The sequence below is a fragment of the Sorex fumeus genome, unplaced genomic scaffold, assembly GCF_029834395.1.
Source record: "Sorex fumeus unplaced genomic scaffold, SorFum_2.1 ptg000123l, whole genome shotgun sequence".
Taxonomy (NCBI): Eukaryota; Metazoa; Chordata; class Mammalia; order Eulipotyphla; family Soricidae; genus Sorex; species Sorex fumeus.
In genome coordinates, this window is record NW_026606180.1 from 2889267 (window position 1) to 2906089 (window position 16823).

A 16823-nucleotide genomic window follows, 5' to 3' on the forward strand; every position below is an offset into this window, starting at 1 on the left:
CAGCTGCCAATTCCAGGGCAACCACGGGTTGCCCTGGGATTCCATGGCACATGACAAACTGTCACTAGGCGTATTGAAGCTTCTGGCCTGAAGCGCAGCTACGGGCCAAATGAAGCCTAGGCAGCCCCTGCCTCTCCTAGGCACCAAGTCGGGGCGTGGCCGGCACTGTTATGTCATGTACAGGGCACAATGGGCTGGGACAGGAGGGGTTGGGGCCCGCATGTGCAGTTGCTCTGCTCAGCCTGCCGGCCTTCCCTGCCGGCCCCTAACCCATCCATCTGAGTTGTCCTGGGAGGAGGGTGGTCTGTGTCCTGGCCACGTGGCACAGGAAGTGGTGCTGCTGCCTCCTCCCAGGTCTGCGCCTTCCAGAACGAGGGCGAGGTTCTGGAGGAGAGCCAAAGTCAGCCAAAGTCACTCCCAGCAGCCAGTGTTGGTGCTAGGTCCCGAGTTCTCCGTCCTTTGGTCCCTGCGAGTGGGTGCCAGGTGGTTGTTGATTCTGAGGTGGGGAGAGAGCCTAGACCCCCAAGGACCGTGGATTCAGGGAACTTCCAACAGACCAGTGATGCTGCCTGGCCCTGAGGTGCAGTCGCCTGTGGGATCTGAGTTTCCCCACCGTTTGGGACCTGCAAGTTGGGTGTGGGGTGCTTATGGTGTTAGGTCTTCCGTGGGCCGGATCTTCTTTCCCATGGCCTGGCTGACTAGTGAGATGGTGCTCTTGGTGGGGGGAAATAGGTCAAAGAGCTGAAGCACTTGCGTAGTGTGACGCAGCTCCAGGTTTGATCTCTGGCAATGCCAGGGTGACCCCCCCACCCTCTCACCCTAACCCCAGCCACAAAGTTGGGACCCGTAGGCAGGGTGTATGAGCAAAGATCACTCCTTGAGCTAGTCAATAGCAAGCCTGGATGTGTATTCTCTCTATGGGTTTTCAACCTGGCTTCTTTCCTTCCTTCTTTCTTTCTTTCTTTCTTTCTTTCTCTCTCTCTCTCTCTCTCTCTCTCTCTCTCTCTCTCTCTCTCTCTCTCTTTCTTTTCTTTTACCATTTTGTTTGGGTTAGGAGTGTTGTTGCTGGCCTTTTTTTTTGCTCACAGGTGGAAAACGGATTTCTAAAGCAAAAAGGGTCTGGAGTGACAGTAGAGAGGGCAGGGGATTTGCCTTGCATGTGGCCGAACCAAGTTCTACACACATAGGCACTGCATATGGTCCCCCAAGCACTGCCAGGGGGATCCCTGATGCAACGCCAGGAGTAAACCCTCAGCTCTTCTGGTGTGGCTACCGAACACACAAAACATAAAAACAACCACAAGGGGCAGAAAAGATAGCGCATGAGGTTCAATCGCTTGGCTTGATACAAGTTGGATTCTCAGCACCATGGAACCCCTGATCTGCCCAAAAGACACAGACACAATTCTTTTGAAATGATACTTTGCATGATTACACTTTGCCCAGAAAAATTTGATCACAATTTTTTTTAATGGTAAATAAGAAGGTTCTTTACATTTTAAAGGGACGTTAAGTCCACTGGAAATTTCACCAAAACTTGGTAGGATCTCTGCCATCACAGTTTCTATTATAGATTGCCCTGTTTCCTACGCATTAATTTATACCAGAGAATTGAAGTTGTTTCAATGTTTCTGCTACTGGGTGAAAATCATTAGTCTTCACAGGCAAGCTTTAAAACTTTAAAAGTAATTGTATATCTTTTGTTCTCCTTGGGTTTAGATGATAGGTTTTGGCTATTTGGGGGGGGGGGGGGTCACACTCGGCAATGTACAGGGGTTATGCCTGGCTTTGCATTCGGGAATTTCTCCTGGCAGTTTTCAAGGAACCCCATGTGTGTAAACACACAAAAAAGGACGGGCAAGGGGGACGGTGGTGGCCTATCTCTACCGCCGCCCGCGTTCGGTAGTCTCAGGCCGTTTCCCCACTCCACGGAGGTCGATGGCGATGGTCAGGCAAAGGAAGGAAACGAGGGCCAGGCTGGTTGGTCTTAGCAGCAGTTTATTACAGGGAAGAGATGTAGGTCATGGAGGCCCCAGGATCTCTCAAGCACGTGCACCTTTGTTCTCTCAGCTTCTGTCCTCAGCCCCATCTTCCCAGGTTCTCTGATGCACATGTCCCCCCAGAGAGCCCTGAAATCTCCTTTATATAGATCATAGTACCTCTAAAGGGCGCAATATAGTGATGTCATCAAAAGGAGTTACAGAAAGAACATTGAGGCAAAACATACATTGTTTCTTTACATCCCCAGGCCAGTAATCCTGGCCTCACCTTTTTACAAGCTACAAACACTTGGATTAGCTCAACAAAGAAATGTCTGCTAGAGCTTGGAATTTACATCTCCAAAATCAGCCAGCCTGGAGCCAGGCATCTACATCCCAAAGATCAGGCCTGGTTTAGCACCTGGGATCTGCATACCTAAGGCCAGCTAGGTTCCTGTGAGATAAGAGAAACTGCCTCAATATACTGAAATCATTTACTGAAGGCAGTTTGAAGGGGAGAAAGTTCAGTCTCATCCCAGCTAGTCAGGACACACAGGAAAACTGCTTCTAGGACGTGTTTCTCCTCTCCTTGTCCAACCAACATATAAGCATACATGATATTAATCATTTTGTATGGACACAGTAAGAAATACTTTGAGTTTATAGAATTGCTCTCCTAGGGCAATCTCAATCTCAGACTTCAGTGCTCAGGCCAGATATCTTTCCTGTTCCTAGCAGCGGGGTCCTAGTCTTGTTGTTACTTTTAGATCATGACAGCATTTGCCTATGATCAAACTCTTCTTAACTTATAGTTCAGAATTGTGGCACCTTGGCCTGGCCCATCTCAATGCCAGGGTAGCACATAACTTACCGGCTTGCCCTGGTTCCATCCAGTCCCACATCGGGACCCTGCCCTTGGGGTGCTAGGAAGTGAGGGCAACTGGGACTTAAGTTGAGAAGGCAGATGACCAGGAGTGAATAATATTCAAAGCCAATCAATTCCTAAGTTACAAAGCATATTAATTGTCTTCATGTATCTATACAAAAGGACGTTGCATTAAACTATTCAAAAGACATGAGGAGAGGAGAAAGGCAATATTAACTTACAGTACAAGTTTCAGTGTCTAAGAAGGATGAGACCTTACAAATTGGTTGGGCAAGAGAGCATAGAAGTGGTTACAGACAGACAAAGTAATGGGAGTGACTCAGGAGCACTGTGATAGGTGCAACCTGATAAACCTAAGCTCCTTGTACTCCAACAACTGGGAACATTGATGGTGTAGAATGGGCACTGGTGGAGGCATGAGTACTCGATCATTGTATGACCAAAACCCAAGTACAAAAACTTGTAAGGTCAACAACTGTACCGCATGGTGTTTCACTAATAAAAAATTTTTAAAAAAAATTCCTTTCAATCAAAGTGTAAGTGAATTCCTTTCAGTCAGAGGCCAACAGCAAAACGAGAATGTGGGGATCCAGGAACACACCTGTAGAGATGAGGAGAACAGGAATTTGTGTACTATAGTGAGAACAATTTAGTGCTCTCTAATAAACATTAACACTCATACTCTGCAACTTAGCGATTCTGATTCCAAGTGCTCCCTACAGGAAAACACCACCATTTGGGTCCAGTATAAACTTGGATGCAGTATAAATCCAGTTTAAGGCATTATAAATATGTCTATATTCCCAGCAACAATTTTCAATAGCAAAAACAAAAGTCCTAAATGTCCATCAACAGGAGACACATACAAATTGCACTTTATTACTGGGTGAATCAGAACCACACAAGAAAATATAATTAACCACATAAACAATATATGAGTGGGGAATAAGTTTCAATGACATGAACTATTGTAGCATTCACTTAAACTTTAAGGTAGACAAAGGGACAGCAAACATCATTAAGATTCTATTTATAATATGGGATAAATGTATGAAAAGAATGAGGGGAAATGCACAGCACTCAGTGCATATACTGGCCGCCTCTGTGAAGGACAGAGGAGAGAATTGAACAGAGGGAACAGGTTTCCAGTTGTATCAGTAATGTTTTATTGTAGCACTGTCCTCCCATTGTTTATCGATTTGCTCGAGTGGGCACCAGTAACATCTTCATTGTGAGACTTGTTGTTACTGTTTCTGGCATATCAAATACACCATGGGTAGCTTGCCAGACTTTGCCATGCAGGCGAGATACTCTTGGTAGCTTGCCGGGCTCTCCTAGAGGAGCGAAGGGAATCCAATCCCGGTCTACTGTGTGCAAGGCAAATGCCCTATCCGCTGTGCTATTGCTCAAGCCCAATGTTTTATTGTAATGTTTAAAAATAAGTTTGAGAACTAGAGAGATAGTACAACAGGTAGGATGTTTGCCTGACATGCAACTGACCTGGGTTCTATCCTCAATGCCCCATATAAAACCCCAGATCTGCCAGGAGTGATCCTTGACTGCAGAACCAGGAGAAAAGCATCCCTGCCACCGATGAGGACTGCCAGGCATGGCCAAAAGCAAAACAAAAAGTTCAGAACTATTTTGACAAAATGTTAAGATTTTACAAACCTAGGTGGTTGGTACAGAAGTGCCTTCTCTATCTGTAAACATTTTCCACCCTTAAAATATATTGTAATTCTTGGCGCCCTGGCCTCTCTGGAAAGAAAGATGGTGGCCGCACGGGAGCCTTGTGGACAGCAGGTTTGAGCCGGGGGTGGGGGCAGCAGGGACCTCATGGGAAGGGGGGCGTTCTGGGCCATCCTTCACGCCCGACCGAGGTCACCAGCTGCCCCCCACGAGCGGCTCTCCGGCACGGCCACGACTCCAGAGCACAGAAACCAATCTCTTAACTATCTAACTTTTAATAGAAATACTTCCAGGGTTAATAAGTAAAATAGCAGAAATCCAAAACTGCTATCGCGGCCGCGCGACATCATTTTATTCTTAAACCCAGCTGCAGAAAGCAAATCATTTCACAACGCTGTTTCAGCATGTCTGATTGTGGGGGGGGGTCATAAACTCTAAACAATAATGGTGCATCTTCTATCGAAACAATGTATCTAGTCAAAGTAGATAGAGTATTAACTAGAACTCATCTGCCTCACAGGAATTGGGAGGGGTGGGAGGTGGGGTTCTATTGGGGTTTGCGGTTAAAAATAAGTATTGGTAAAGGGAAATGTGTTTGATATTTACATGACTGAGACCTAAACCCGAAAGCTCTGTAACTTTTCCCACAGTGATTCAATAAAGAAATAAATTATAAAAAAAAAAAATATATATATATATTGTAATTCTTGGGGCTGGAGTGATAGCACAGCAGGTAGGTAGATTTGCCTTGCACATAGCTGACCTGGGTTCGATTCCCAGCATCCCATATGATCCCCTGGGCACCAACAGGAGTAATTCCTGAGTGCAGAGCCAGGAGTTACCCCTGTGCTTTGCCAGGTGTGACCCAAAAAGTAAAAGAGTAAATAAATAAAAAATTAAAAATTATATATATTGTAATTCTTGCTTTCTCTGCATCTACTGATATGATCATATGGTTTTTATCTTTACTTTTGTTGATATGATGGATTATGTTGATCGATTTCCAAATGTTAAACCATCCTTGCATCCCTGGGATGAATCCTACTTGGTCATGGTGTATAATCTTTTTGATGAGTCATTGGAATCTATTTACTAATAGTCTGTTGAGTATCTTTGTGTCTGTGTTCATCAGGGATATCGGCTTGTAATTCTCCTTCTTTGTGGTATCTCTGTCTGCTTTTGTTATCAGGGTGATATTTGCTTTATAGCACTCATTTGTGGAGTATAAAACAACAAAACATGAGGCTGACACCTAAGGATAGTAGATACACATGACAGGAAGATTGCTCCATAGCTGGAAGCCTGCCTCATGAGCAAAGGGGAGAAGGCAGCTGGAATAGAGAAGGGATCACTAAGAAATTGATGGCTTGAGAAACTGGTCGGGATGGGAGATGTGTGCTGAAAGTAGATACAGGACCAAATATGATAACCTCTCAGTGTCTGTATTGCAAACCAAAATGCCCAAAAGTAGAAAATATGGGGAATACTGTCTGCCTGGCTGTCCTCGCCAGGGCCCCTTGGAGGGGAGCGGGTTGAGTTTTCCTCCCTGCCCCGACCAGGGCTCCGGCAGCCAAAGACCTCCAGAACCAGCCACCACCATGCTGAGACCACTCTCCACACACATGAAGGTAACCGCAGAGGAACAAAGGCATGCAGGTCCCGGGGCTGAGATCTTCAAGCCTGCTCTATTCGGGGCTGAGCATCCTTCACCCAGATCCTCCATATTCCAGTAGGCAGGGGTCACACCCACCAACTGGCCCCTGGCCCCATGTAATTCCATCAACGGCCAAGACCCAGAGACTATAAAACCCAGCTCCTGGAAGAGAACAGTGCAGAGTCTCCTGCCCCTGTGCCTGGCTGTCCTCGCCGGGGCCCCTTGGAGGGGAGCAGGTTCAGTTTCCCTCCCCACCCCGACCAGGGCTCCCGCAGCCAAAGACCTCCAGAACCAGCCACCACCATGCTGAGACCACTCTCCACACGCGTGAAGGTACCGGCAGAGGAACAAAGGCATGCGGGTCCCAGGGCTGAGATCTCCAAGCCTGCTCGGTTCGGGGCTGAGCATCCTTCACCCAGATCCTCCATATCCCAGTAGGCAGGGGTCACACCCACCAACTGTCCCCCTAGCGCCGTATAATCCCATCAATGGCCAAGACCCAGAGACTATAAAACCCAGCTCCCAGAAGTGCGCGGCCGCATTTGCAGCTGCGTGACATCTTATTATCTCATTATTACTTTGGACAAACTGGCAGGCCACTGAATGTAACTTGCCCACATGGCAGAGTCTGGCAAACTCCCCATGGCGTACCCAATATGCCAAATACCAGTAACAATGATGGGTCTCATTCTCTTAACCCCGAAAGAGCCTTGAATATGGCACTTTTTAAAAATCTCAGGGCTAGGACAAAGGAGACGTTACTGGGGTCTGCTCGAGGCAATTGACGAACAACAGATGGTCGTGATCGTGATGGACGCAGGGGGAGGGTGAGAAAGGATTGGTATTCCGGGGATATTGATAGTGGGGAATGTGCACTGGTGGAGGGATGGGTGTTTGATCATTGTGTGATTGTAACCCAAACATGAAAGCTTGTAACTATCTCATGGTGATTCAATAAAATTAAATATATATATATATATATATATATATATATATATATTTAGTGGGCTGGAGCGATATCACAGCAGGTAGGGCTACCTGAGTTCGATTCCTCCACCCCTCTCGGAGAGCCCGGCAAGCTACCGAGAGTATCTCGCCTGCACAGCAAAACCTGGCAAGCTCCCCGTGACGTATTCGATATGCCAAACACAGTAACAATTGTCACTATGGAGACGTTACTGGGCCTGCTCGAGCAAATTGATGAACAACGGGAGGATAGTGACAGTGACAGTGATATAGATGGTAATTCTTTTTTAAAAATGGATGTTCTCCGATGGCCACTCAATACCTCTGTTGCAAACCACAACACTCAAAAGGAGAGAAAGAGCAAAAGGTAATGCACTGCCACAGAGGCAAGGTGGGGTGGGGGGAGGGGAGGAGGGATACTGGGATCATTGGTGGTGGAGAATGGGCACTGATGGAGGGATGGTGCTCGAGCATTGTATGACTGAAACATAAGCACGAAAGTTTGTAAGTCTGTAACTCTAACTCACGATGATTCTCTAATAAAAAATGTTTAAAGAATAAATAAATAAATAAATAATAAAAATGGATGTTCTCCTTCACCAAGTGTTCCCTGAAGAGGAACTACCACTGACTCACCTGCCCTCCTCTTCGCAGCTGATCACCCGCCTACAGAGGGAAGTACAAGAGCTGAAGGATGAACTGGCCATAGTCACCGGTGAGCTGAGGACAGAGCCGCTCACAGAGGGAGAACTCCTTCAGTAAGACCGCAGTTTTGCCTTGTTTTTCTTTTTCTTTCCCAGTAAAAGTTTGTGTTAACTTCTTTGTTGGCCCTCATGTTATGAATTCACCTCAAAGCACAAAGGTCTCCCGGGACAGTGTGTAGGCGCCAGCTAAAAGTGGCAACTTTCCATGAAAAGCTGGATAAGACCGGCAGTGTTTCTGCCGCCTCAGCTTTGAGCAAGTCAAGAACAGAGCATAGAGAGGACGGGAATAGCCGCCTCGTGCCAGCGGAAGAAGGGGCTTGTGTAATAGTCATGCCATTTAAATATATCTACGCCCCTATGCCGTGGGCCTCGGAGTGAAAGGAATTCAAGAAACGTTCTTTGTGTTAAACAGCATCTTGCTGCAAGCACCAATGTATGCCATGCCAAAGTAAGCTCTCTCCTTTAATAAATAGATGGCCCATATATTATAGTTCAAACACTCAAAATGAAAATTAAAGCAGGTATTCATGGCTTTAGACAGTGCCCGTCTCTGAGAGCCTTTAGATTTGCAGCTATACGGCATATCGGTGGCACCATGTGGCTCTCATTCTCTCTGACCGTAAACCTGGGAGGGGGCTTTTTTGTTTCTTTGCAGCTTAGTAAACCGATGAAGAGTGACAATTGTGGGCTACACTTAGGGGTCAGTGATATTCTCAATTTCCAAATGAGAAATGGAACACAAGATTTTTTCTCAAAGTCGGTTGCCACATCCCCTAACCCGCCACATCCCCTAACCCTCTCTTAACAACAACAACAACAACAACAAAAACTGCACAAAAACCACCATCACTGGGGCTAGAGCAATAGTACAGCTGGTAGGGCGTTTGCCTTCCACGCGGCCGACCTGGGTTCGAATCCCAGCATCCCATATTGTCCTCTGAGCACCACCGGGAGTAATTCCTGAGCGCATGAGCCAGGAGTGACTCCTGTGCATTGTGGGGTGTGACCCAAAAACAAACAAACCAAAAAAACCATCAGAGATGGTAAAAGTGTTTGAAGAACAGCAAGATGCCCCAGAGGTAGGTCGTAAGCTTAGTTAGCCTCAAGCTATTGTTCTCAAAGGATTTTCTTCCTCTGTACTAGTGTGTCTGAGTCCAGAATGTGTGTGAAGTGTGTGAAGTGATATGACAGCCCGTAATTCTTTCCTTACAAAACTTCTCTGTGGCATATATGCAGTTAAGGCCAAATGTACTGCCACATTCACATTGTCAATAAACTCCTGTCATCCTTGGACACATTTGGATTATTTTAGATTTTGAGAAACCCAAATTGAGAGTGTCTTCATTGTAGTATTCCCTCTCTCCACCCACCCACCACAAAAGGAATTATGAGTTACTAACTTTTAAACTGTCTCTTCAGAATCTTCAAGTCAGGAACCAGTCAGAAAAAAAAAATTCCTCTAGGCTTCTCAACAAAGTAATTGAAGGCAGTGATTTTTTAGTACAAAAGATGTTGCCATGAGAATGAAGCATCTCAGAATCAAGAATAGCAGGAACTCTTCTACCTAAGCAGTATAATGTTGTAGAAAAAGTTTAGAACTTCAAAATACAGAAAAGAATCCCTACCATTGACAAAAAATATTTACAGTCAAGGATCTCACTGAAACAGTCTTCTCATCAGCAGCTTTGGAAACAAGAAAGTTTAGTACTGGAAAACAAAGTAAAACAAGACTTCACTTTGGATGGATATTTCTGTACTGAGCCAAAACAGTACTCAAGTGTGAGTGTAAAATAAGGACATTTTTAAATTATAAAAACTTTGGATAAAAAATATCAGCCTAGAGTTTCTCTTCAAGAGATGACCACACTACACTTTTACATAAAAAAGTTATGAAATATAAGAAACAATAAGAAAAATGTTGTTATATAATTTGTAATATTTTATATTACATTTATGGTCACGGTCCTCCCCTTGTTCATCGATTTGCTCGAGCCGGTCCAATAATGTCTCCATCATGAGACTTGTTGGCATATCGAATACGTCACGGGTAGCTTGCCAGGCTCTGCCGTGCAGGTGAGATACTCTCGGTAGCTTGCTGGGCTCTCCGAGAGGGGCGAAGGAATCGAACTCGGGTCGGCCATGTTGGCTGCTTGTGAGGCAAATGCCCTACCGCTGTGCTATCGCTCCAGCCCATTACATTTATGATTTACTATTAATTACATAGAGTGTTTCTATTTAAAATTATTGGTAATTGTAAAATTTTCTGTTTGCATAAACTTAGGGATAGAATGGAGAAATTAAATTGTGACAATAGATTTAAAATTTTAAAGGACTCAGAGATGATATTGTATTGGTTTATTTTGATCTATAGACAACAAATATGCCAATATTATTCGGAGCAGATTTTACATAGGTAGTATGCTGTATTGCCATTAGTTTATCTATGGTATTGGGTTATTCATTTGTTCAACCTCTATTATTCATGTAGAATTCTCTATTCTAGATGCTAGACTCTACATGCAACTTTGCCCAGACCTGGCTCTGATTGGTTCACAGTGTGATGGCATTAACAGCCACAGCCCATGATGCAATATATTAGTTTATGAGAAGATACAAATAAGGCACAATGATGAGTTTGCAAAGATAGTGTTAGTTTTGAGCTCTCTCTCTCTATATATATGTATATATATGTATGTCTGTATATATGTGTGTGTGTGTGTGTGTGTAATTGTTTTTGTTGTTGTTTGTTTTTTTTGACCCACACCTGGTGGTACTCAGAGGTTATCCCCACCTCTTCACTCAGGAATTACTCCTGGTAGTGTTCTGGGAACCATACAGAATATCAGAAGTCAAACCCAGGACCACTACATGGAAGGCAGGCACTTTACCCACTGTAGTATTGCTCCAGCCACCAGGGTTTTTTGTTTGTTTTGGGTAGTTTTTTTGTTTGAGGTTTTTATTGGTTGATTTAGGGGCACACTCTAGGATAAACAGAAGTTACTGCTGGCTCTGCACTCAGGAATTATTCCTGGCATAAAATAACTTTTTAAGTCAAGATAAAAATTCAATTATATCTTGTTGGTAATTTCTTTATTAAGGTATTGTGATTTCTAATAATATTAATGGTAGCTTCATGCATACATCTTTTCAAAACCAAACCCACCTTCAGACCACCCACTTTCTTTCACCAAAGTCCTAAATGCTCTTCCCCTTCCACTCCCGTCTCCCAGCCTGTAAGCTGAGTCCTGTATGCCATGTGTCCAGTTCTATTGCATTCAGCTGTTTGTTTCTCCTGTACTATGTGTCGTTAGGGCCCACATATGGTAGAAATACTTTGTGTCTATCCCTTACTAACATCACTCAGAGTGATCTCTTCTAGTTCTACCCATGTTATAGAAAATTGTATGATTTTGTTCTTTCTTACAGATGCATAGCATTCTATTGTCTACATAAACCACAATTTCTTTTTTTTTTAAATGAGTCACTCTGAGATACAGTTACAAAGATTTCATGATTCAGTTTCAGTTATAATATGACCGAAAACCCATCCCTCCATGAGTGTACATTTTCCACCACCAATGTCCCCAGTATCCATCCCATGCTCACCCACCCCACCCCTTCCCCTGCCTCTATAGCTTACAACTTCCTTATTTCTCTCTCTACTTTTGGGCATTATGGTTTGAGTACAGATACTGAAAGGCAATTATGTTTGTCTTTTATCTTTATCTACTTTCAGCACATATCTCCCAACCTGAGAGATCCCTCCAACCATCACTTAATGATCCCTTCTCTATCCCAGCTACCTTCTCCCCCAGATCATGAGGCAGGCTTCCAACTGTAGAGCAATCTTCCTGGCCCTTGTCTCTACTGTCCTTGGGTGTTAGTCTCATATTATGTTATTTTATATTCCACAAATGAGTGCAGTATGATACTCTCCATGTCCCTCCAGTTATAAGCAAATTTTATAACTTCATTTTTTTCTTACAGCTGCATAGTCTTCCATTGTGTAGATGTCCCATAGTTTCTTTAACCAGTTGTCTGTTCTCAGGCACTTGGATTGTTTCCAGATTCTGGCTATTGTGAACAGTGCTGCAATGAACATACAGGTCATTTACACTGTACTTTTTTGCACCCCTGGGATGTATTCCCAAAAGAAACCACAGTTTTTTGATTCATTCATTCATAGTTGTGTATTTGGTTGTTTCCATATCTTGCCTATTGTGCTAAGCACTGCATTAGTACTGTAACACTGTCCTTCTGTTGTTCATCGATTTGCTCAAGTGGACGTTAATGAACATCTCCATTGTGAGACTTGTTGTTACTGTTTTTGGCATGTTGAATACATCATAAGGAGCTTGCCACGCTTTGCCGTGCAGGCAGGATACTCTCAGTAGCTCTCCTGGGCCTCACTGAGAGGGACAGAGATATCAAACCGAAGTCAACCACATGCAAGGCATGTGCTATTGCTCCAGCCACCAGGTAAAGGATTCTTGATTGAGGTTCTTTTCATTCAATATTCTGTATATGTTATTCCACTCTTTTCTTGCTTGTAGAGTTTTGCTAGAGAATCTGTGAATGTGATTCTTTATCTCTTGTATGGAGGTTTTGCTTCTTTTCTGTTTTGTGGCTATAAGGAGTCTGTTTCTGCCTTGATTCTTGCCATTTTTGATTACAAGATGTCAGTGTTGTTTTGTCTTTGGGTTTTTTGGATAATTGCTCCCATCTTGCCTTTCAAGTTGGAGAAGTTCTCACCAATTATTACTTCAATTAATATTTCTTCTCCTCTCCTACTTTCTTCTTCTTCTAGAATTCCTATGGTTCTGAAGTTGTTCCTTTTGATTTTGTCGATAATTTCCTTTATATTATCTTCATCCTTTCTCAAATTTTTTCTGTATCCTATTCTATCTGAGTAGTTTACTGTATCTTTGAGTGTACTGATTTGATTTTCAACTTCCACCGTACTGCTTCAAAGGCTAATTCCTGATTTCTGAAGTTCCTTTAATTCCTTTTGAGTGACTTTTTTCTTTTCATTTCTTCCCCATCAGACTTTCTTCAAGTTTACTTATTCTTAGCTCAAACTTAATTTTCAAATCATTGAGGATTGATGTAATTGTCATCCTAAATACATCTTCAGGCAGATTACAGAGGTTTGATGTCACTGAGCACCCCCCCACACACACCTCCACGGTCTGGGTTTATATTGTCTTCTCTACACCCTTCTGTGTTATTTGGTTTTCCTATATCATACACTACTGACAAAAGCTGGACCAGGCCAAGCCTGTCTCATGGTGGTGCTGGGAGTACGTAGGTATCTGGAAGAAACTTAGACATCTGTTACTGCAGTAGGTGTGCCTAGACCCCATATTTTTAATAGTGATTTTTTTTGCTATTAGGCTAGAATCTGAGTTTCTTACAAGACTATGAGTTTATGAAGATGATGAGTACTGTTGCCCACTTATGCAGCCATGAAGTTCATAAATTTTGGGCTAACTGGTCCATATACAAAGATTTCATCTGCAAAAGTAAGTGGAGCCAAAGTCTTCTGCCCCTGATTTGGGGAAGCGGGAGTTGGCATATGGGGTCTACAGGCTAAAAAGCAGGAATTTTCTGACCTCTTACCAGTAGTTTCTGATTCACAATTGGGCAGAATATGTATTAGGAACCACCTAAGTTTTACAACATAAAATAATGTGTTTTGTTGTGCTTGTTTTTGTAGTTATTTTAGACATAATAAGCTACATTTAATATTGGTACCACTTAGAGTTCTTAGGATTTAGGAAGAATTTAGAAGTAAGAGAGGTGAATTAAAATTTGTCCTAATGTGGTACAGCACTAAATTGTCTGCCTACTTTGCCACCTTGATTGACCCTAGACATTTATCCTGAAGGGAGTGTCAACTTTAATTCCCAAAATACTTGGGAAATATATAAACAAATGTATAATATAAATATATAATATAAATATAAAATACAGAGGGAAAGCTATATTAGAAAAAAGAAGAGCGCGCCCAAAGGACTGGAGCAATAACACAGCGGGTAGGACATTTGCCTTGCACACGGCCCACAAGGCAGACCCGAGTTCAATTCCTCCAAGCCCAGCGAGCTACCGAGATTATCTCGCCTGCACAGCAAAGACTGGCAAGCTCCCTGTAATGCATTTGATATGCCAAACACAGTAACAACAAGTCTCACGATGGAGACATTACTGGGCCCGCTCAAGCAAATTGATGAACAATTGAAGGACAGTGCTACAGTGCTACAGGGCCCCCAAAGTTGACAGCATTAAAGGCATCAGTATTTTGCTCTGCTTATCTGTCCTGCTCGTACCCAAGTAGCATGGCAGTTTAAGATCACTGGTATGACAAATTTTTCTGGGAAGGTTGTGAGAAAGCAAATATTTATTAGGTATAATATCCTAATTTTAATTGAACAGTTTGGAGATGTCTGTTAATATCTATTCCTATCAATTTTGGGGAACTAATTCCCAACAGTTTTCAATGTAAATTACAATTATCATCATAACTATTTGTTCCATTGACTTGGATGCTTCAGATGAAGAGGATTTCCACTTTCAGCCTCCAGTTATTGTGATATTTTAGTTTACTCATTCTTTTTTTTTTTTTTGGCCTGGTTAAATTTGAGCAGAGACAGCTGGATGAAGACTGTATATCCAAGTTAATGTTTATGCTTTGCTTTTTTGAGTGAATATTTTATTCTGCTTAATTATCTAAACACATGCTTCTTTCCTCCTCTGGAAAAAAGAAAATGAAGCCTGTAGATCTCATGGAATGGAAGCATGTCCCAGTCCAAATCGAAATGAGCAAGATCTACTCTGTAGAACAACTTCTTATTTCTGTAACAAATTGGATTTCATGGGCTCAAGTTTGATCAAAGAAACTTCAAAACTTCTGGATCCTTCCAAGCATATTAATCTTTGCTCTTCCTCTCACCACCCCCAGACCTCCAGCTCTATCGCAATATCACTTATCACTTAAATCACTTAACTTCCCGTTAGTCGTCGATTTGCTCGAGCGGGCGCCAGTAACGTCTCCATTTGTCCCTGTCGCGTGCTAGTGTAGCCCAATGGCATCTGTTCGCTCCGGGAACATGAAGGGCCTCAAACCGATTGTTCATGATCTTCATGATCTTGAAGACCCACAGAACAAGATAAGCGGAACTCTCTGAGACCTTGGACTCCAGGCTCGGCGGACCCAGGGACAGAGCTTCTCTGCTTGCTCCCACCACCACAGGTGACAAAGGGATTCTAATCAGGAGCCCCACCCTACCCTGCCCTGTCTGCTTCCATCAACCACCCAGGGATCGAATTGTGCACAGGAGACCCACCCTACCCAGATAAATACCCCACTGGCAGACTTCCACTCTCGACACGACTTCCACTACCCAGCCGTCGCCACACTCCAGGACGCTTTCCGGATGCAAAGCGGCCGCGCGACACATCATAAGACACTAAATACCCATCTTCTGGAATTGTCGTACCATATTTGATAGGGTTCAAATATGGTAACACCTACAAGGGTGATTAGAGGTCACCCCAAAAGCCTCTATCCCTCTCGGAAAGACTGGCAAGCTACCGAGAGTATTCCGCCCGCACGGAAGAGCCTGGCAAGCTATCCGCTGTGTATTCGATATGCCAAAACCAGTAACTACAACTGGTCTCATCGCAATATGATAGTCTTAAAATACCTTAGAAGTTTAAGGCATGTGATGCTGTCATCATAGATATAAACTACCACCATAGTGGATACGTCTCTCACTTCACAGTTACCGTTTTTGTATTTGTATTTGTAGAACATTCGAGATCTACTCTTTTGCAGCTTTCAAAAACAGAGGGCAGTGTTATGCTGTTTCTGTGCTTTGCTTCTCCAGAATCTACTCATCTTATCATAGGGAGTTATTATGCTCTTTGATCATTGCCATTATATTTGGTCTGCTCCCCAGCCTCCCTGGAAATCAGCAATCCACTCTCTATTTTGTTTTCCACATATAAGTTAGTTCATGTAGTGCTGCCTTTCTTTGACATTTCATTTAGCATAATATTTTGTTAAAAGAAATGTCAAAGTTACTACTTCAACCTGAATTTACTGAGTAGCTACTATATATTAATCATTTTAATAAGTGCTTTTGGACATCCGTGAATATAACATACCAAAAATTATTCTAGGATCTTTGCTATTTTACTTTCAATATGACACATATGATACATGTTTTTCACACATATGTAGACTAGATAACAAAGGGCCAAAGAGTATGGAATTAAGGCACTTGTCTCGCATGTAGCCAATCCCAGTTCTATTCCCAGCTTTGTATCTGGTCCCTTGACAGCATCAGGAGTAACTCCTGAGTACAGAGCTAGGAGTAGCCACTGAGCACTTCCAGATATGGCCCACAGCCTTGCCCCTAAAAAAATTTGTAACCTAATGGAGCAAAGTAATGAAAACATACATTTATGCTGAGGATTTTAGAATTTTAATTATAGTTCTAATTTTACTCCTATTCATTTTTAATGATTCTCTAAACTTAAGCATCCCTTGTGTGTTAAATGAGAGTATTAGACTAAATGCTGTTTTTTATCTCCATGTTTTAACATTTAATATCTTTATAATATATAGTCTAATATATAATTCACTCATCATCTGATAATAAAAAGCTAAATAATTATATAGGAATTTATTAATGGAAAGTCATTGCAGATATCAGCCATAAAGTAATTTGAATAAGGCTTATAGGATAAGAGGAATAAAATTGTAATAAGAAGACCCCCATAAACAAAGTTTGCAAGAGGGAATAATCACGTTTTAGGAGAAGAGAAAGCAGGAATCCAGAATGAGAGATTGCGTATAAGAGACACGACTAGTGCAAATTTGACAGGATCCTGAAACCTTGATGGACAAAGTGAAGAGAAGGATAAGACAGGTACTGATCTCA

At 42.9% G+C, this 16823-nt stretch overlaps 1 protein-coding gene across 1 annotated transcript in view; it reads left to right on the forward strand.

The window, feature by feature from the left end:
* The window catches only part of KIF6 (kinesin family member 6), a 672206-nt gene that overhangs the window by 295842 nt on the left and 359541 nt on the right, over positions 1–16823 (forward strand). The window contains exon 10 of the mRNA XM_056137333.1: positions 7829–7932. Coding sequence (XP_055993308.1) covers positions 7829–7932 — 104 coding nt within the window. The remainder of the gene's footprint in view (positions 1–7828; positions 7933–16823) is intronic.